The sequence below is a fragment of the Schistocerca americana genome, chromosome 7 (genome assembly GCF_021461395.2).
Source record: "Schistocerca americana isolate TAMUIC-IGC-003095 chromosome 7, iqSchAmer2.1, whole genome shotgun sequence".
Classification (NCBI taxonomy): Eukaryota; Metazoa; Arthropoda; class Insecta; order Orthoptera; family Acrididae; genus Schistocerca; species Schistocerca americana.
In genome coordinates, this window is record NC_060125.1 from 71,888,707 (window position 1) to 71,911,459 (window position 22,753).

General features: G+C 43.5%; 1 protein-coding gene and 1 long non-coding RNA gene across 2 annotated transcripts; both read left to right on the plus strand.

Annotated features, from left to right (window-relative positions):
* Positions 1-1,968: 1,968 nt before the first annotated feature.
* On the plus strand, positions 1,969-2,686 carry LOC124622714. Its single transcript, XM_047148505.1, has 2 exons — positions 1,969-2,616; positions 2,666-2,686. The coding sequence occupies exons 1-2, from the start codon at positions 1,969-1,971 to the stop codon at positions 2,684-2,686; spliced, it is 669 nt and encodes a 222-aa protein (XP_047004461.1).
* On the plus strand, positions 2,686-22,278 carry LOC124621790. The gene is made up of 3 exons (XR_006980568.1): positions 2,686-2,771; positions 21,900-21,999; positions 22,171-22,278. It is a non-coding gene; the product is annotated as an uncharacterized LOC124621790 (long non-coding RNA).
* Positions 22,279-22,753: the final 475 nt, after the last annotated feature.

Below are 22,753 nucleotides of genomic sequence, written 5' to 3' on the forward strand. Positions count from 1 at the left end.
TCCTACGAACAGGCGACGTGCACGTTTCCAGTGTTCCCCGGTCGAGTCTCGATTTTCCCGCTCCCACTACAGCCGTAATCGACGCCTGTCGTTGAGTCAGTATGGTAACATGTGAGAATTGTCCGCTGCGGTGTCCCACGTTCAACAATGAGCACTACACTGTGTCTTACGAAACAATAATTTGTGTCTGCACCGAAATTGAACTCTGTCGACGGATCGGCCACAGATAGACGTCTATCTTGCTTTACTGAGCGGCTAAGCTTCCGATATCCAGTTTCTGTGGCGGAGTAAGGGTGTCCAGCACCTTGTAGACTAATGGCGGTTTCACCGCCCTTCAAATACTTTTCATAACTCAAAGAAAAAAAAAAAAAAAAAAAAAAAAAAAAAAAAAAAAAAAAAAAAAAAGAAAGAAAGAAAATAGAAAAATGAAATGGCTCTGACCACTATGGGACTTAACATTTGAGGTCAACAGCCCCCTAGAACTTAGAACTACTTAAACCTAAGTAACCTAAGGACATCACACACATCCATGCCCGAGGCAGGATTCGAACCAGCGACCGTAGCTGTCACGCATTTCCAGACTGAAGCGCCTAGAACCGCTCGGCCACTGTGGCCAGCTTTTCATAACCCTGCACGTGAATAGCCGAACAGCTTTGCCGTTTCCGAGATTCCCGTTCCCAAGACCCGGGCCGTAACATTCTGCCCTCTGTCAATGTTGCTAACGTCAGTGGATTTTCCCCACCGCAGCAGTATCATCTCTAAAAGTACTCATCATTCGTTTCTCCTCCGCTTAGGTTTTTTTATTACCGCTTAAGCCTTCACGCCACGAGGCACCACCGAGTCTCGTGATGGCCAGTAGTCATAATGGCTGGGCTGATCAGTGTTTACCTACAAGTCCCGTCTGCCAGCTTTTGAGACAGAGTGGAATTTAGTATAGTTAACGATTTAACTGTGTAAAAAGAGGATCAGTACAAGAGTTTTTTTATGATGATTCGTGTAACCAACTATCTACATTTACATCTACGTCCATATTGCGCAAGCCATCTGACGGTGTGTGGCGGAGGGTACCTTGAGTACCTCTATCGGTTGTCTTTTCTATTCCAGTCTCGTATTGTTCGTGGAAAGGATTGTCGGTATGCCTCTGTGTAGGCTCTAATCTCTCCGATTTTATCCTCATGGTCTCTTCGCGAGATATACGTAGGAGGGAGCAATATACTGCTTGACTCTTCGGTGAAGGTATGTTCTCGAAACTTTGACAAAAGCCCGTACCGAGCTACTGAGCGTCTCTCCTGCAGAGTCTTCCACTGGAGTTTATGTATCATTTCCGTAACGCTTTCGCGATTACTAAATGATCCTGTAACGAAGCGCGCTGCTCTCCGTTGGATCTTCTCTATCTCTTCTCTCAACCCTATCTGGTACGGATCCCACACTGGTGAGCAGTACTCAAGCAGTGGGCGAACAAGTGTACTGTTATCTACTTCCTTTGTTTTCGGATTGCATTTCCTTAGGATTCTTCCAATAAATCTCAGTCTGGCATCTGCTATACCGACGATCAACTTTATATGATCACTGCATTTTAAATCACTCCTAATGCCTACTCCCAGATAATTTATGGAATTAACTGCTTCCAGTTGCTGACCTGCTATATTGTAGCTAAATGATAAGGGATCTTTCTTTCTATGTATTCGCAGCACATTACACTTGTCTACATTGAGATTCAATTGCCATTCCCTGCACCATGCGTCAATTCGCTGCAGATCCTCCTGCATTTCAATACAATTTTTCATTGTTACAATCTCTGGATATTCCACAGCATCATCCGCAAAAAGCCTCAGTGAACTTCCGATGTTATCCAGAACGTCATTTATGTATACTGTGAATAGCAACGGTCCTACGACACTCCTCTGCGGCACACCTGAAATCACTCTTACTTTGTATGGCGTTTTTCCGCAGTTCGAGATAACGAAGATGAAGGACGGGTACATCCCCTGGTCAGAGACGGCTCTGTGGATGAACGCCCGCGTTCTGGCGCTCGGCGGCTCCTGGCGCCCTCCCGGAGTGCGCGGCTTCACACTGTACCGGATCTGGGTGCTCTTCACGCAGTTCAGCTTCCTCATCGGGCAGCTGCAGGGGCTGTACTACTTTTGGGGAGACGCCAACAGGATCATCCAGGACGTGTGCCTCCTGGTCACCACCATACTGGGCCTCTTCAAGTTCTTCGTCTTCGTCATCAAGCAGGAGGACGTCTTCAAGATCGTGCAGACGATCGACGACCGCAGGCGGGAACAGGGTAAACTGGAGAACCCGCGCATAACGTCGATCCTGGACGCGTCGTACAGCTCGGCCAAGACGATCACGGTGTGCATGGCCGGCGTGGGCGGCACCGCCCCCGCCGTCTGGGCCATCATGCCGCTAGTCATGCGGAGCTTGGGCGTCGGCCCACCGGAGCGCGAGCTGCCCGCCATGGCGTGGTACACGAGCCACGACACCGTCTCCCCGGTCTACGAGATGCTGTACATACTGCAGTACTTCAGCATGCAGTATTCCTACTTCGCCGCCATGTGCCTCGACCTGTTTTTCGCGTGTCTCATCATCCACGTAGCTGCCCAGCTGGAGGTTCTCAATGTCAGGCTCAGCCAAATTCGAGAAGACCTGTACTGTAAAGATCGTACGAGTGAGCCGCTAGGGGATACTAAGGACGAGGATGTAGAGGAAGATTCAGCATGGAGGCAACTCTCTGAATGCGTGGAGCACCACAAAGACGCCATAAAGTGAGTCTATACCCGAATCATTGGGCATATCTTGGCCAACGTCTAACACGATACCTTACACTTACTGCCTGCTGCTATAAATTTATGTCACTCCCACCACTGCTGCATGTCGGAGAAAAGCTAAATGATAATGTCACTGCAGGATGCCAGCCAGAGTAGCCGTGCGGTTCTAGGCGCTACAGTCTGGCGCCGAGCGACCGCTACGGTCGCAGGTTCGAATCCTGCCTCGGGCATGGATGTGTGTAGTGTCCTTAGGTTAGTTAGGTTTAATTAGTTCTAAGTTCTAGGCGACTGATGACCTCAGAAGTTAAGTCGCATAGTTCACAGAGCCATTTGAACCACTGCAGGGTAGAGGATGTCGAACCAAGTAAAATGTTTCCAAATAATTGTTATTGTTGTCGCTTTTGTTGTTGCTGTTACGGGCTTCAGTCCGAACACTGGTTTAATGTAGCCTCTTCAGTTTCGTATCTACATCCATTTGCACCTACTTACCGTAACCTTCGCTTCGTTTCACTCTAAAAATTTTAAAATAGTAGGAAAGCCACGATCGCTTCATTCGTTTATTAGATGACCGGTTTCAGCACTCTGAACGTGCCATCATCAGATCTGAAACGTGGATTAACATTTATAAAATCATATTGACATCATGGCATATGAGGCAGACCAACTGATAAAATCATTGTCACAACCAATAACAAATAATAAAAAACTGCTCTCATGGTCGTTCTTTAAATAATATATAAAACTGAAATCACCAGATGTTAATCCACGTTTCAAATCTGATGATGCCACCTTCAGAGTCCTGAAACCGGTCATCTAATAAACGATTGAAGCGATCGTTGATTTTAATTATTTTAAAAACAGAGTGATCGCCCTACCACACACCAATTGTTCACTCCAAAATTTTTACTCACCACGCTTGACGATTTCATCATGCCCAGGGATAAACACTATCAGCCCGCCTGGTTAACCGTGCGTTCTAACCCACTGTTTTCCGGGTGGAAAGGCGTGCCGGTACCCGGAACGAATCCGCCCGGAGGAGGCCGGTCTGTGGGTGGTTTTGAAAGCGGTTTTCCACCTGCCTCGGCGAATGCGGGCTGGTTCCCCTTATTCTGCCTCAGTTAAAGTATGTCGACGATTGGTACGCAATAACTTTCTCTACGTATGTTTACACCATAATTACTCGACTACACAAACATTGGGGTTGCACTCGTCTGGTATGAGACGCTCCAAGGGGGGGGGGGGGGGGGGGGTTCCACTGGGGGTCGGACTGCACAATAACCTTGGGTCCGGTGAGAGGCGGCGGTGGGGTGAGTGGACTGCTGCTGTAGCCTGTTGTGGGGTTGTGAACCACTGAGGGCTACGGCGGAGACGAAGCCTCTCCACATCTACATCTACATCTACATTTATACTCTGCAAGCCACCCAACGGTGTGTGGCGGAGGGCACTTTACGTGCCACTGTCATTACCTCCCTTTCCTGTTCCAGTCGCGTATGGTTCGCGGGAAGAACGACTGTCTGAAAGCCTCCGTGCGCGCTCTAATCTCTCTAATTTTACATTCGTGATCTCCTCGGGAGGTATAAGTAGGGGGAAGCAATATATTCGATACCTCATCCAGAAACGCACCCTCTCGAAACCTGGCGAGCAATCTACACCGCGATGCAGAGCGCCTCTCTTGCAGAGTATGCCACTTGAGTTTATTAAACATCTCCGTAACGCTATCACCGTTACCAAATAACCCTGTGACGAAACGCGCCGCTCTTCTTTGGATCTTCTCTATCTCCTCCGTCAAACCGATCTGGTACGGATCCCACACTGATGAGCAATACTCAAGTATAGGTCGAATGAGTGTTTTGTAAGCCACCTCCTTTGTTGATGGACTACATTTTCTAAGCACTCTCCCAATGAATCTCAACCTGGTACCCGCGTTACCAACAATTAATTTTATATGATCATTCCACTTCAAATCGTTCCGCACGCATACTCCCAGTTATTTTACAGAAGTAACTGCTACCAGTGTTTGTTCCGCTATCATATAATCATACAATAAAGGATCCTTCTTTCTATGTATTCGCAATACATTACATTTGTCTATGTTAAGGGACAGTTGCCACTCCCTGCACCAAGTGCCTATCCGCTGCAGATCTTCCTGCATTTCGCTACAATTTTCTAATGCTGCAACTTCTCTGTATACTACAGCATCATCCGCGAAAAGCCGCATGGAACTTCCGACACTATCTACTAGGTCATTTATATATATTGTGAAAACCAATGGTCCCATAACACTCCCCTGTGGCACGCCAGAGGTTACTTTCACGTCTGTAGACGTCTCTCCATTGATAATAACATGCTGTGTTCTGTTTGCTAAAATCTCTTCAATCCAGCAACACAGCTGGTCTGATATTCCGTAGGCTCTTACTTTGTTTATCAGGCGACAGGGCGGAACTGTATCGAACGCCTTCCGGAAGTCAAGAAAAATAGCATCTACCTGGGAGCCTGTATCTAATATTTTCTGGGTCTCATGAACAAATAAATCGAGTTGGGTCTCACACGATCGCTGTTTCCGGAATCCATGTTGATTTCTACATAGTAGATTCTGGGTTTCCAAAAACGACATGATACTCGAACAAAAAACATGTTCTAAAATTCTACAACAGATCGACGTCAGAGATACAGGTCTATAGTTTTGCGCATCTGCTCGACGACGCTTCTTGAAGACTGGGACTACCTGTGCTCTTTTCCAATCATTTGGAACCCTCCGTTCCTCTAGAGACTTGCGGTACACGGCTGTTAGAAGGGGGCAAGTTCTTTCGCGTACTCTGTGTAGAATCGAATTGGTATCCCGTCAGGTCCAGTGGACTTTCCTCTATTGAGTGATTCCAGTTGCTTTTCTATTCCTTGGACACTTATTTCGATGTCAGCCATTTTTTCGTTTGTGCGAGGATTTAGAGAAGGAACTGCAGTGCGGTCTTCCTCTGTGAAACAGCTTTGGAAAAAGGTGTTTAGTATTTCAGCTTTACGCGTGTCATCCTCTGTTTCAATGCCATCATCATCCCGGAGTGTCTGGAAATGCTGTTTCGAGCCACTTACTGATTTAACGTAAGACCAGAACTTCCTAGGATTTTCTGTCAAGTCGGTACATAGAACTTTATTTTCGAATTCACTGAACGCTTCACGCATAGCCCTCCTTACGCTAACTTTGACATCGTTTAGCTTCTGTTGGTCTGAGAGGTTTTGGCTGCGTTTAAACTTGGAGTGAAGCTCTCTTTGCTTTCGCAGTAGTTTCCTAACTTTGTTGTTGTTCCACGGTGGGTTTTTCCCTTCCCTCACGTTTCACATCCGTTCAAGCTTACATTTCAGACAACTACCTTTAGAAAAGACTTAAATATTAACAGATTCCTCTTTTTTAAAAAGCTTTTTCTTTCCACAGCCACACTGCATTTACATGCCATCTGTTTTGACCAACTTCAGCTACTTTGCTGGCCAGGTATAAAAGTATCTACTACATACAGTACCTCATTTTCTAAACTAACTCTCTCTCCGTCGTATCTAGGTCCACGGTTCCAAACAACACAACACAATACAAGCACTATCAACCAATCCTTTCGTTCAAGCAATTTCAAAAATAAATTTCGTTTTCCCCAACCCGATTTGTCAGTTATTCAATCTACCACTTTAATCCAGCATTATTCTGTAGCATTACATTTCACATGCTTCCAATCTCTTCTTGTCTGAACTGCTTATCGTCCACGTTTCACATCCGTTCAGGCTTACATTCCAGACAACTACCTTTAGAAAAGACTTAAATATTAACACATTCCTCTTTTTTAAAAAGCTTTTTCTTTCCACAGCCACACTGCATTTACATCCTATCTGTTTTGACCAACTACAGCTACTTTGCTGGCCAGGTATAAAAGTATCTACTACATACAGTACCTCATTTTCTAATCTAACTCTCTCAGCACCACTTGATTCAATTCAGCTATGTTTACATAATCTTTTCAAGACAGTTTCTATTCAGACTATCTTCTTTTCTCAACAACTGCTTGCCCTTCATACCCTTTGACTCTTAAAACTGCTATCTCGTTTTTATATGAACTGTGGATAGACGTCAGTTCTTCGTATTTTAGTTTTGCTACCTATGTATTTTACTCCAGTCAGCGCTGTGAAACGTTATATCTAAATTTATGAATGATGTGGACGTAGGCTTATCCTTCTTCAACGTGTCTTCTGCGATAATTCGTAGGTTCAGTACTGCGTCGCTGGCTCCGTTACTCCTCTAGAATCCAAACCGAGGTCGGCTTCTACCAGATTTTTCTATTCCTATCTAATTAACTCGTGTCATTATTTTGCAGCCATGTCTTACTAAACTAGTAGTTAGATAACATTACATCTGTAAGCAGACGTCTCCTGTGCTACTGAAATTGTTACTTACTTCCTGAAGTCTGAGGATCTTTCCAAACAAATCTTTCTGCTGCTACGGACATAAAACGCCGGCCAATCAGCGACAGTCTTGCGGCGATGTGTACATTTAAGCTGTTTTACCCCAGGTAAATACCGGTTATGCCGAACAGCGACGTTGTGAAGTAAACTTACAGCAGGTAAAGTTCTCAGCTGAATTTGTGAAAGCGAGGCAATGTTCAAATACCAAGCCGAGAGTGGTTTCCAAAGAGAAGAATTTTCTATGAAGTGTGCTGGGTAAAACTTTGCTATTAAATCAACTACGCTAAAAGTACCGTACTGACATTATTTGCGAAGATAATACGCTGTACTCCATAAATAGCACTGTAGTAAGGCAGTCGACAAGTTGTATTGCATGGTGCAGTGTTATTAATAATGAGAGCAAAGGACATACGTTTTAATTTTTGGTAGTGTAGAGAACCCATGGATGAATTTTCATTCCAAAACGTACAAAAACTTTTTGTATAAACTAGGACAATGGTGAAAAATAAAACAAGAATTAACTTTTAAACAATCTTTTCTTCTTAACTAATATTTCTAAAGAAAGTGCTCTAAATTATTTCCCTTAAAAGGGATGTAGAGTAGACTTAGTCGAAGAAAAACAATGGACCTGTATGATTCAGCAGCACCTTAGTAGGACAAAACCGGACTGCCCAGTGAACACACACACACATATTTGCTTGCGAACGAACATACGCGTGTTCGTCGCTGGTTGGCTTTCTTTTCTTCTCCGCAACTGCGCTGCGGTGCATTTGTGGCCAACAGTTATCTCGTGAATTTGGCTAGATTCTCTTATCCTGCTTTGACGCTATCGGATTGCTTTTCTCTCCATATTTCCAACAAATTATCACAATGTACATATGAAAGTTTTCAGATAACGACAGTAGAATAGTAAGATGATCACAGATATCACTTGATTAATTGTATGGTAACTTCCTCAAATGTACAAAATATAGGATAACCCAAGTAACAAAGAGAAACGACTCATAAGCGCCTGATTACAATGTTGACGGTTAACATCTAGAGTCTGTGATATTCCTGATACTAAATACGATAATACCCTGAACGAAGTAGCATGGAATAGTTTTACTGGAAGGGTTGCAGTTAACCGTAATTGAGCCGTAAAGGAAATTCCTTAAAGAAGTTACTGCGACCTATTTTCGAAGACTGTTCCATAATTTGGAGTCGTTGTGTCATAGGATTTGGGGGCCTATGGGATGAACTCTAATAGATGTTCGTATGGCCGCACCAAGTTGGTACAGCTCAGTGGAAATAGAAAAGAATCATTCTAAAATTTAGGACCTTGGTCTCGCGGAACCATTTTCTTCAGATTTAGTAAAGCAGTATTTGTCTGATGGATCGGAACAGCTATAATGCCTCTGTAATTTGGTTGTTATAGGCATTAACGGAGAGCTTGCGGAGCATACCAACGTGTATAAGTGCTCATTTTTTTCCTCGGCGGGTACTCGAAGGGTGTGTAGAGTCGTTAATACCAGTACGGCCTACGATTAACACTTGCGCAAAAGTGCCATTTCTTTGTAACCTACCTAGAAACATTCGTTCTATTTGTATATTTATATATACACCGATCTGACTTTAAAGAGCAAGTTACAACATCGCTCAAGTGTGCGATGCGCTAGTAGCTGTACATCGTTGCTGAGACTGGATTGTGTTCCATACAGCTTCCTTTCCTAATCTTACAACATACGTCACAGTTTCATTAATGATGTCAATTAGCGTTTCTCTCGTAACCATTCACTACGCAGATGGTGCTTAGTACTTAGAACGGGTAATCTCATATAAGTTCATACATCAGGTATAAAATGAGCACCCATATTGTTTCTGATTTACTCCACGCTCATAGGTCTTAACTATTGCATAATTTTATTCCATTCTCAAAAGCCCAATTTCGCGTCCTCCCAGTCTGCCCGTGTAAATCACTCTCTCCAAACAAATGCGGTTTCTCCAGGACTGTACTACCGATATAACAACGATTTCACAATAGATACACATCACCCTCTGGTATGAACTGTTAATTGGTTTTCGGATTGTGTATTTGGATTTAGGTCACTCGTATCTATCCTTGTTCTTTATAAACCAAACAAACCAACCTCGTCAACGGTATCAAGTAGGACATGCTTTTGATACAGTACAGTCTTTGACTGAATGGTAAAACATTCCACTGAATTCTGATGGGTACAAGATGAATTTCAATTTAAGTTTTTTTAGAAAACATGGAAAATCTGTTTGTCGATTTGTGCGCATGTGTGAGTAGAGCGCAACAAGTAGACATCTACCTAAAAAGCAATATTCCTTTCTTTCTGTAGATGAGTGTTATCTTTATGACACAGACTCTGTAGGATTTCGTACAGTAACCTAAAATTGTTTCCATAAGTGCTCGTATTCCTTTTACCATCGACGAGTCTTCGTTTCCATAACTCAAAACAGGGACAAAAGCCAAATACGCACTATTGTCTGCATAAAGTGAAACACTTAAAAACAGTAGCATGTAACAGGCCACGATTAGAGTAAGTGTAGAACTTCAGAAAAAGTTTTGCATCACCCCTGTTTCCAGAACTCCTGAAGATATACGCTGACTGCGGATGTTATCACAGACACCGTCCCTTTGACTGTTCAGAGATGTCACTAAACCCACCCAAAGATGTAAACAACCATGCATAAGCAGCGCCTATTACACGGAGAGGGTCCGACTGCCGATCAGTTCCAGTCATTCCACGAGGAAGGAGGTCTGTAGTTCAACCATGCCTGGACGGACAATACCGCGGTTCGATCGCAACCGCATTGTTACTTTGAGCCAGGAAGGGCTCTCAACAAGGGAAGTGTCCAGGCGTCTCGGAGTGCACCAAAGCGATTTTGTTCGGACATGGAGGAGATACAGAGAGACAGGAACTGTCGATGACATGCCCCGCTCAGGCCACTCAAGGGCTACTACTGCAGTGGATGACCGCTACCTACGTAGGGACCCTAACAGCAAGGTCACCATGTTGAATAATGCTTTTGGTGCAGCCACAGGTCGTCGAATTACGACTCAAACTGTGAGTGAGAGGCTGCATGATGTGTAACGTCACTCCCGACGTCCAATGCGAGTCCAACTTTGCAACCACGACCAGCGCGGTACAAATGGGGCTCAGGATTGGCATCACGTTCTCTTCACCGATGAGTGGCGCATATGCCTTCAACCAGACGATCGTCAGAGACGGGTTTGGAGGCAACCCGGTCAGGCTGAATGCCTTAGACACACTGTCCAGGTGGAGGTTCCCTGCTATTTTGGGGTGGCATTATGTGGGGCCGACGTACGCCGCTGGTGGTCATGCAAGGCGTCGTAACTGTTGTACGATATGTGAATACCATCCTCCGACCGACAGTGCAACCATATCGGCAGCATGTTGACGAGCCATTAGTTTCCATGGACGACATTTCGTGCCACCATCGTGGACATCTTATGAATGACTTCCTTCAGGATAACAACATCGCTCGACTAGAGTGCCAGCATGTTCTCCACACATGAACCATATCGAACATGCTCGGGACACACTGAAAAGGCTGTGACCAACCAACTACTCTGAGGGATCTTCACCGAATCACCGATGAGGAGTGGGACAATCTTGACCAACAGTATCTTGATGAACTTGTGGTTAGTATGCCACGACGAACACAGGCATGCATCAGTCCAAGAGGACGTGCTACTGGGTATTAGAGGTACCGGTGTGTACAGAAATCTGGACCACCGCCTCTGAACGTCTCGCTGTATGGTGGTGCAACATGCAATGTGTGGTTCTCAAGAGCAATAAAAAGGGCAGAAATGATGTTTATGGTGATCTGTACTCCAATTTTCTGTACAGGTTCCGGAACTCTCGGAACCGAGGTGATGCAAACCTTTTTTTGATGTGTGTATAATAATTGATTTAAACAGCAGAGACGTGTCGGGTACGGAGGCCCAACAGTGCCCACTTTGGTGTGACCATACAGGTCAGTGTTCACGGTACACTAAATACGTGTGGAGCTGTCATTACAAATTTCACTGTGACTAGCAGACATAATAGGGTGGAACACTGGAATGTGCTTTCAAAGAGGGCAGAATAACTGGTCTCCGGGAGGTGAATCTATCGTTCCATGACACTTCAGTTCGTAGAGGGCCAGCGGCTTCAACAGTGAGGCGTATATGGGACCAGTGGAGAGAAGAGGGACGTACGCAGCATCGGTAGGGTATTGGAAGACAAAATTTGACGACAGCACGAGATGACCACCATCTTGTCGTAACGGACAGACAGAACAACTTGTTCCACAGTGTTGGTGCGACTTTGAAGCACTGAAACGGGTGAAACGGGTGCGGATATGCCTGCGTCGACGGTTCGACGCCGCCTTCTGTGGGCTGGAATGGCGGCACGTATGCCATTGCGTTGGCTGTCATCGGCCAAAAGGGTCTACGCCGCAGACTGCAATTGCTATGTAAACGCGGGCAGTGGGGTGCTGAATGCCAAATGCAGTGTTTTCGGACGAGTCCCGCTTCAGCTTGTCCTGCAGTGATGGCCTCACACGCGTTCGATGTCGAAGTGGCGAACGCAATCTGGCAGATTGTTGAGTAACATAACGCACATATCCGAAGTGTGATGGTTTGGGTCGCCATTGGCTATTACACATGATCTCGCCTCCTAAGTCTTGAGGGTAACCCGAACAGCTATCGCTACGTAGCAGTGGTTTTACAGCCGAAGGAACTGCCCCTCCTGCGCACGTTGCACTTGCCATATTTCAGCAGGACAACGTCTGGCCGCAAGTGACGATAAATGAGCAAGCTTCCTTGAAGGCCATTGCTGCCCTGTCACCCTCGATAGCTGAGTGGCAGGCGCGGCAGAATGCCATGCGAGGGGTCCCGGTTCGATTTCCAGCTGGGTCGGAGGTTTCCTCCCTTAGGGACTGGATGTTATGTTGTGTACAGTCATGTCATTCTCATCATAGACACGCAAGTCGCCGAAGTGGCGTTAAATAAATAGACTTGCACCATTCGGCTGGTCTATGCGACGGGAGACAATAGCCAATCAACATTTCATTTCGTCTCACTGCTTCCCTTGCCTGCCTACTCGCGTTTACATGTCACCAATCGAACTTGTGCGGTATATGGTCAGTCGGCAGCTTCTTCGTTCAGGTACTCCTGCAGCCTCAGGTGACGCTTTATGGACACACCTGCAAAACGCGCCGTATAATATTCCCCAGCAGCATGTTATCGTCTTTTAACTGTTTATGTATCGTAATTTCCGATGTGGAGATTCAGGAGCTGACCAGTATTTGCGTAACAAAGTTAGAAAATTGCCTAATAATCACTCACTGAATGGCCAGTTTACCAACCCAATGCTCGTTAAACGACTACTCACATCCGATCTGAGCGTGGTTCACCTCCGAGTCTCGCAAGCTAGTGCACTGCATGTTAAGCTATACGAGCGGATACTCCGCATACCTCAGAACCTCTGTCGACGTTCACTCCCTCCGCAACATACGAAGGCAAATCTGCTAGAATCTACAGACTACGTTTTAGGTGCATTTTTATTGCACGTACAATAACGTGTGTGATGTGCTATTCTTACATATAACCCTTCGTAATTTCGAAACATATTTTAAGTTTTTATTTAATTTTTATCTCTCATAGAGATACCATCTGTGATGCGGATGCTTTTGCTGTCGGTGTGAACAAGTCTCATTTCTCGGCCTTGTCGTGCTTTTAGCTCCTACGTGCTATTTAGATTTACGTAATGCTACACACTCATTTTCGTTTTGATAAGACCAGGTTAACTTTAAGACAACTAGACACTGTCGTGATTCATGAACTCTAAAGGATTTAATGACTTAAGATTTAAGGAAAGTTTAACTCAGCGCGCGAACATATGGGCTGCTTTGTAATTTTAATAAACACAGCACATGCACCTAAAAGAGACTTTAGTCAAAAGTTGAATAAGGACCCCACTAACAACGTTCTCAGAACTGTGTCGCGGTTAATAAAAAAGTACTCCATTGAAGAGAGTGTACAGAAAGTTCTCTGCAATTCGGTTGCGCTACCACCGAGGCTTTATGGATTGCCCAAAATTCATAAAGAAAATGTGCCGTTGACCGATACTAAGTGCCATTGGTTCGCCCACCTACTCGTTAGCCAAGTTTTTGACTACGCTGTTAAAACCACATGTGGGCCGTTGGGACTCTTATATAAAGAATTCGACACATTTCATCAGCAGATTGAATGGCATAGTGGTCCAGTCGGAGGACATATTGGTCAGCTTCGACGTGGTATCGCTGTTTACCATGGTTCCACTTAATGATGTATTGAAACAGCTGGATCGAATTTTTTCTGCCGACATTTCAGAACTGTTTAAGTGTTGTTTGACGACCACGTATTTCAAGTGGAATGAACAGTTTTATGAGCAAACAGATGGCGTGGCTATGGCAAGCTCCCTAAGTCCCGTAATTGCAAACTTCTTTATGGAGAAATTCGAAGAACAGGCCTTAGGTACTGCCAGCAAAAAACCAAATGTTTGGTTCCGAGACGTGGACGACACGTTTTTGCTGTGGAGACATGGTAGGGAGGAACTAAGCCGGTTCCACGAACATCTGAACAGTATAAACACGAGAATTCAGTTTACAATGGAGGAGGAGGTAGACGGCAAATTACATTTCCTCGATGTGCTTGTTTTTAGAAACGAAAATGGTAGTTTGGGCCACTCGGTATACCGCAAACCCACGCACACGGGCCGTTATTTGCACCGGGATTCGAACCACCACCCACAACAGAAGCGGGGTGTTATCCAGATGTTAGCGGACAGAGCTAGAAACATTTGTGAACCTGAGTTGCTCGACGCTGAGATGGAAGATCCCCACAATGCACTAATGAAGAACAGATATTCGTCCGCCGAAATAAAACGTGCGTTGAGGCAGCCGTGCAGAAATCATACTGACGTACAGGCTACTGCAAAATCTAAGGTTTTCCTGCCGTTTGTTAAAAATGTAACGGAAAGAATAGGGAGGATCTTGACGAAGCGGAATATTACCGTAATTTACAAACCCACCAGGAAGATACAGGAATACCTTAAGCCTGACAAGGACGCTCGCAAACCATTGGAAAAAGCTGGAGTGTATAGGATCCCACGCAGCTGTGGTGATGTTTATGTGGGTACCACTAAAAGAACGGATTCTAAACGTTTGGAGGAGCACGAGGGAAATTGTAGAAGAGGAGAAACGGAATGATCAGCTGTTGCGGAGCATGCTTTCCAGCCAGGGAACCACAATATTCGTTTCGAGGAGACGCAAGTACTAGCGGCCACAAGCGGATATTACGAAAGGCTCTACAGGGAGGCAATCGAAATCGCTAAACACTCAAATAATTTCAACCGAAAGGAGGAGGGCGTGAAATTAAACGGTATATGGATGCCGGTGTTAAAGAAGATGTGTACCACCCGTCCACTACTGGGTGATGGCAACGCCGATCGACGGCGACCGACAGCGGCCAATTGCACTGACGTTTTCAAAACACGTGACGTCACGCCGCGGCGTGGGAGCGCGCGGACACGGAATTTAGCGGCAGTCAGTAGCGAGCCAGTGGGGGTGTTGGACCTTCCATCGAGCTACGGACCCCCTTGAAGATGTCTCTCGCAGTCGGAGACGAAACATTGGGAATCGACACAGAATTCATCAACCGATCACAGCATAACAGCCCGGAAAATTATAATGGACATAATATGTTGTCTGTCACTGTTTACAACAGTGTGCCAACGCTGGGGTAATTTTCGATTCAGCGACTGTAGAAATGACGTGTTTTTGAGACGAAGAACTTGTCGAGCCATGTTTGAAGCACATTTTTCCCCGAGATGGAAGTTCCTTGAAGGTTCTTCGATAGAGTTCGGTAAAGGTGAAAATCTGAGGTAACAAGATCACGCGAATAAGGTGGGTCCGGAATGACTTCCCAATCCCACTCCTAAATAATGTTTTTGTAAGGCTAGCAGAGTGCGGGCGTGCATGGTCATTGAGTAGCGTCACTTTATGGAGTTTCCCGGTCCTTTTTCTTCGACTACGTCTGAGAGATGTCTCAACTGCTGTCAGTAAATGTGAGCAGCGATGATTACACGTTTGTGAAGCAATTCATAGTACACCACACCGTTGCTATTCTGTGAGCTGCATAACATTATCTTTTGTGGCGCCGCGCAGTTATTGTACGGGCAGTTTCTGCTTTATCTGGGCTCAGCCATTCGTCTCTTTTCTAAGGTTAGCATGATGACACGGTTTATCGTCTCCAGTCACTGTACATGATAGGAATGCTCGGTGTTGTCCACGAACCAACTGACGACGAGCAGGCACAATTAGGAGCACGGCCACCCGATGATTTTTTTGAGTTTGGCTAAGAGAATACAATCGATTTTTTAACCTTTCCCATTGCATGCAAATGTCGCACGATGGTGAAATGTTCAAAGTTCATCACATTTGCATGTTTTGTAGAACAATGACGTGGATCGTTACCGATTAATGCATGTAAATGATCTTCATCAAACTCCGAAGGTCTTCCTGAACGTGGAGAGTCACTAATGTGAAAATCATTGTCCTTAAAATCAGAAAACCATTTTATTGGCGTGCTATGTCAATGGCATTATCCCCACACACGGCTCAAATGTTTCTGGCTGCCTCCGGTGCTGTCAACCCTCTACTGAACTCAAACAGAGGAATATGTCGGAAATGTGCGGCCTTCTCAACTTGGCACTCCATTTTCAGGTGTCCATAGCTCCACTCTCTACCTCCAAATGTCAAAATGACAATACGCAATGCAAATAGCAACAGTGAACTACAAATAAAAAGTGATAATCAATAACTACAAGTACACACATAGCAACCGGATTAACAACATGAAAAATGAAAGCGCAACGAACTTGTGTACCAAACTAATATTTAGATTTCTTCAGTCCTTATCGTCTTAGGTGATAAACTTGCGTTTTTTCTAATCTTTTCTCACATAGGCTGCACTTCTTACCTTGGCCTTTAGTTTGAGTTTGTAATGTCCATTAAAGTAAGAGTGCTTGTATTCTATATTGGGACGAAAGAGAACAGAGCTCTCCAATTTTTCCACCTAAGAAAACACAGTTTATTGAGGAACGTAGTCACCGTCCTGGAGTTGTGTCTCCATATTCGCTCAAACTCATAAACTGGAAATTTCCTTGAAATTTAACTTCTGCACGTGACTTTAATGAAAAAATAAATCAAGGAAGTACAATCTGTATTCTCGTTAACTTTGCAAGAAGCTGAAAGTCAAATTAACCAGGAACTATGGCAAATCGGCCATTCCAATAAATGAGCAAAAAGTTAGGTAATCACTTTTCTGCTCCTGCAACCATTTCACTCACACTTCTATTACGTCACGTTATCAGAAATACATAATTATTTAATTTGCCTGTATATGCACTTCACGTAGTAATATGATTTTATAGTATGAAATGGAGGGAGGAAACGACAACTTTTCAAGCAATGGTAACACACATTACTATAAGTCATCTTAAAACATTATCTAGAACTAATAAACATCAACTTAACGTAACTGGTCCTACATTCCGTTATCTAAGTAGACAAATAAGTTTTTTTTTTCTTTATATGTCGAGCATAGACGTCTAAGTTGAGAGTAGTTAACACAGGATGGAAACTCCACGCCTCTTATTGAGTATGTAACTCCTGATTTTGATACGTCAATCCTCGACCACCATGCTTGCAGAATTTGGTGTGCGACCAATTACGATCAATATTTTCCCTCGAAAAAGTCTTGCATCTGAGTCAATTACATAAATATAATATGACGACTTACCACTGTAAGTGCACGAAATTCATGTCTCCATTCACAACTGCGCTGTAAATTATGCACACAATAAAACTGTTGTTGTACACGCTAGCGGACCGGTTTCATTTGGAAAGGTTGATGTTTTTTAAAAAATGCTTAAAATGGCTCTGAGCACTGTGGGACTTAACTTCGGAGGTCATCAGTCCCCTAGAACTTAAAACTACTTAAACCTAACTAACCTAAGGACATCACACACATCCATGCCCGAGGAAGGATTCGAACCTGCGACCGTAGAGGTAGTGCGGTTCCAGACTGTAGCGCCTAGAACCGCTCGGCCACCCCGGCCGGCGATGTTTTTTAGTTCAGGACAATATCTTAACATGCTTTATAGTACCGTGTGTTATCATTACTTGAAAGCTTTTTGTTCGCTTCACCTATCTCATATTCTAAAATCATGTTGCTAACTGAGATGTACACATAGACAATACACACTCACACACTATATATATATCAGAGAATGAGTAGTTAAATGCTGGATTTATAGTCAGAGTCAACAAAATATAATCGATACCAAATTTTGATGAGACAAATCACGAGATAATGAACAACATGTAATGTTGTTACGATTCAAGGAACTACAGAGCGCTTTTAGTATAGTGTCGAAGCATACGGTTTAGATCTTTGCGGTAGTGACTGTCCAATGGAAAAAAAGAAATTCTATAATGTCTCGTCGACGTCGAGGTCATCAGCAACCCCACTTACGCTCGGATTGTGGAAGTGTGTTAGCTGTGGCGTCCTCAAGCAAACAGTCTAGAATTTTTAGTAAAATATCTGAGGAAACTTCATGGAAACTGTATGACGTTAGAGGACGATAATTTGAACCTCTGTCCTCCCGTTCCTTACCACTGCTCAACCTTACTCGGTACTACCAATCGCCCGAACTAGAAACTTCTAGCGCTCTGTGTCTATGCATTTTCTATTCTTACACGTTCCATTTGGGTGCTCCGGTAAATTCTACGTTATCACCCCATGAAGGAAGGATCTATTCCAGAGGCAATGTTTCGTTGCAGAAATAAAAGACTGCAGTTGACTGCGTAACTAGAGAAGCCTTTATTCAGGGCACTGATTTGAACGCGTGCTTTGCCTTTGTATGGAAATGGTCTACCAACGGACACTTCCGAATACGATTAGTAGCCAGAATAAGGACCTCAGTAGTGCAGTGTCACCAAAAGGGTTATGGCAACTGTTAAAGAACTGGCTACTAAATCATGGAAGAGCGGTGCTGAATCCTTCGTCAGGTCACGAAGATTTACGTTTTACTTGGTTTCTCTAAACGGCTCAAAACAAGTTCCAAAGTGGTTCTTTTGCGAAGCAAAGGGTCTATATCCACTCTTATTCAACTCTCATCTGCGCTTGTGCTCCGGTTCAAATTCCCTCGTCGCCAGCGGGGTCATAAACCATAACTTTACTTCCTTCCTTCCGTGTGGCAGTGGTGCTATCTCAGTTCGTGAAACTACACAGAGGTTCTTTTGTGCGCATTGACTGTTTGGTATGTAGGGTGATCCAGAAATCCACCGACAAACTGTCACAGGTTGTTCAAGGATACCTTCCGAGAATCTCAATAAATAAATACATTGAGCTTGTCTTTCGGAGTCCTTCTGCATCTCCAGGCTAATAGAAGGAAGTGCTGCACCGATTTTGATCTGGTTTCCACTAACAGGTACACTGTTTCACGAGTAAGGCTTTTTGTATATAATTTATAAATATTTCGAACAAATTGTCTGAACTAACACGAATTGAAATTGTGAAAACGACGGCAGTGGCACCTAGGTAACAGCCGCCATAACCACAGAAAGAAGAAGTGATTGAAACCGTGACGGAGAAGTTATGGAATTGAATCCCACCTGCGACAGATTTTTTTTTTTTTTTGCACTTTTTAACTTTGCGTTCACCTCTCAATGATGTGGAGATTCGCCAGAAACAAAACGGGGCTCGGTTTCACGTTACACTGTAGCTTGCCTTTCCCCTGGCGAGTAACTGGTTAGTGATGTGCAACTAGTCTAAGTCACATCCATCTCTTTGCAGTCGTTTGAGAACAACTGAAGACCGAGATAACATGCGAATCCACAACCTGTGGTTTTCAATTATTTAGGAATAAAATAAAACCAAAAGCTACTTCAGCAAGGGATGCAGTTTTGCTTCGTTTAGATTAAGGAAGCAGTACATCAGATTACTCAACTTTCGGTTTTTGCTTTCCTTGACTCAAACGTAGATGCAAACACAATTCGTTGCGCGGTGCGGCGGTATATATCGTTTGGTTTCTTGCAAGTTATGCAGAAGACTAGTAAACAAATCTCCACTGGCGAGAAAGAGATTTAGGCTTTTTAAATATCTTAGAGACATGGGCCCGATTTTATAGGATGGGATGCAGATATTTCTTGCTGATGAATTCACAATGTTTGGAAATGCTTCAATAGATTATTGAGGGGCGCATTTGGAAAAGTGGCAACAATTTCAACTGCCCATTTCTGGTTCCGTCAGATTAGTAACCGCAATTCGGAGTCTTAATTCACTGCAAATTCTTCGAACAACGGCAGTGAGCAACTCAAATTCGAAGTATCGTAATAAATATAACCAATAACGAAAATATAAACACTTTGTAATGTGAGAGAATTTGAAATAATCAAATTTTTTAACGAATAGTTTTCCTGTAATCGTTTGAGAACAACTGCAGACAGAAATAACATGCAAATCCGAACTACATGGTGCTTCATATTTTATGGTAAAAGTAAAACGTTTTCCCAAAAACTGCTTCACGACTTTGTATCGTTTACATGCAGTATATGTACTTTAAGTAGCAGGTCAGGTGACTCACGTAACACTGCTTTTGTTGAATCAACCCAGATGTGAGAGTGATTCATTACGTAGCACGGGAAGAAGTCCAGTGTATACTAAGCATTACAAGAAGAGTGCTTTAGTACCATATAAAAATATACCTCATTTAAGTTTTCTTCTTCTTTCTGCTTTACTTGTGTCCACTCTGCCAGGATCCCATACATATTGAATCATTAACACAGACGATTCCCAATCAGTACTTACTTTAGTTTTGGACTTTTTTTTTAGACAACACGGTTGTGTGGAGATAACAGCGATTAATTTACTTATAATCAATTATTCAAAATGACAGTCACAATCGCATTATTTATTATGCCGTCAACCGGTTTCAACCCACGATGGGTTCATCTTCAGGGCAATTTACACCATTTAGTCGCTCGCTGGAGTCGTCACCCTGCCTGTGCCTTGGCATAGTTACCAACCGTGTGCAGTGACGACTCCAGCGAGCGACCAAATGGTGTAAATTGCCCTGAAGATGAACCCATCGTGGGTTGAACCCGGCTGGCGGCAAAATAAATAATGTGATTGTGACTGTCATTTTGAATAATTTTGGACATATTGCTTACGTCACAGTGTGTCCCCATCATTGCCATGAAAAGCCACTCCAGACTCCAATTCATTATGGGAGACATAACATTCATACCTCCCGTCAAGTATTCTGGCCTTTTCTGCTCACATCGTGTAAGCTGTATGAAAATAATGATGTTCATTTACTTAACGTTGTTCTCTGAATTTTGTTCGTAAGTCTATACACTGGCCGGTAAACAAGTCGCCTGGAATAGAAACGTCCGGAGTGGGGACGGATAGCTGCTTCTTGTATAAGGCATCCACGGTTTCCGGCGGTTCGTTACAGAGTTGGGCAGAGTTACTGCATTACACCAAAATACTCAGAAGCTATCCATGACGAACTTCCGAAAGTTTGCCAGTGGAGTTGCTGTTGACTCTATATACTGGTTGATTGAATTTCTTAGTTTAACGATGTTTTACGTGTCCATACGGATCTAGTTATAAATTTTAATCGCCCTTATTTCTGTCTTCATATGGTAATATTTATTTTTCTGTCAGCATATTTCCTACTTTATTTATATCACTCTTATTGATATGGAAACGATTTGGATGAGTATGTTCCACAAAGCCTGAAACTTATCTGTAGAGGATATGAGAAATGTTTATAGCCGTGGAAAATAAATACAACTGTGTATTCTAATTAAGAGCTAAAGCATAATAACAGAACTGTAAAATTCGGAGGATTGCTGGAAAGAAAAAAAGCCTTTGTGAACAGGTAGGCAAATTCAGACAGCACATGCATTTCACCAACACTGTTAGTAATTCTGCCCGAATAGAAACCTACTTCCAGGCCACAAAACGGTGCAGATACACAGAAGAAACTGATGCCCCGGAATTCATGTAGAAGCCTGATGCCCCTTTTTTCCTCTTTTCTGAATTTTAATTTTATTGATTTACATATCTGTTTGTCTCCTCTATGCATAGGAAACCGTACATTAATATTTAAGGATGATGATGAGGCCCATACTCTGAGGAGCGTAGGGGACGATGCGGAAGACCCGCACCGCCTTACTAGGCTAGGTCCTAGCGGAGGTGGTTTGCCATTGCCTTCCTCCGACCGTGATGGGGATGAATGATGATGATGAAGACAACACAACAACACCCAGTCATATGGAGGCAGGGACAATCCCTGACGCCACCGCGAACCGAACCCGGGACCCCGTGCTCGGGAAGCGAGAACGCTGACGCCACACCACGGACTGCGGACATATTTCAAGATACATGAATTAATACGATACATGCAGATATTTCTCAAATTTATTCATCTGCCGTCGTTATTGAAACCATGACACTTGGTTCTTCCACACACTTCGTCAGGATACTGTTTCATGTAGCTACTACCAGTTTTGTGTGCTGTGGATTCTTTCCTTACCGTTTTTATTCTCTTTCAGGTTGGTAGACGACTTGGAGACTTTAGTGAATCCAATTATTCTTTCCCAATTCATGGGAGCCACAATTATAATATGCGTGACGTTATTCCTAATTACAACGGTAAGTCACTTCAATCTTTTTGCTAAAAAAATACAGTAACTTACAGGAAAAATTCGTGTATGGATAAAAATATAACATTTCCCAACGTTCTTAATGCTCCTATTATAATGAAACATATAAGTTTAATCTGAGTGGCCGTAATTTATGGTGTGTAAATATATCTGTTTACAGAACAAACAACACTTCGTAGCACTCGTGAGACTACAGGCATATCTTGCAGTGGTCGTGTACGAAATATTTATGTACTGTTGGTTCGGTGACGACATTATGTACCAGGTACAGCTGCTTATTTCATTTCTCACGCACTTAAGTGCCTGTAGCTTAGGACGAGCGGTGACAACAGTAACTTAAGTAAGTGTCTAATAATGATTGCTCAAGTTTTCTCAATTTTAATAGCTTCAAACACTTCTCCTACCATAAATCAGTCGAAATTCCAACTGCACGTTGCAAATTACATCAATAATCTACTGTGACGTAACTGTTTTACTGATGGAACTGAATAGTTACTCTCTCATTCTGAATTCATTCCACTTCCGATCTTCACGCTTTGCATCAAGCGATTATAGCCGAGAGTATATAACAAAATTTAGGAATTAGCCTTCGATTACACTAAGCTTTATGAAATGGACGCTGAGGCGTACAGTATTCATGTAGAAGTGCATCATCTTTCCTTTCTCTTATAGAGGTCATAAAATTGTTTCTTAAAATTTAATTCTGACAATAAGTGGTGTTATCAGGTTTGTTTCCATGTGGA

What these genes read in the sequence shown, in the direction of transcription:
- LOC124622714 (XM_047148505.1), top strand. Translation starts at nt 1,969, where the DNA reads ATGAAGGACGGGTACATCCCCTGGTCAGAGACGGCTCTGTGGATGAAC. An exon ending in ACGTAGCTGCCCAGCTGGAG is followed by an intron (nt 2,617 to 2,665) that starts GTTCTCAATGTC and finishes TGTACTGTAAAG; the next exon opens with ATCGTACGAGTGAGCCGCTA.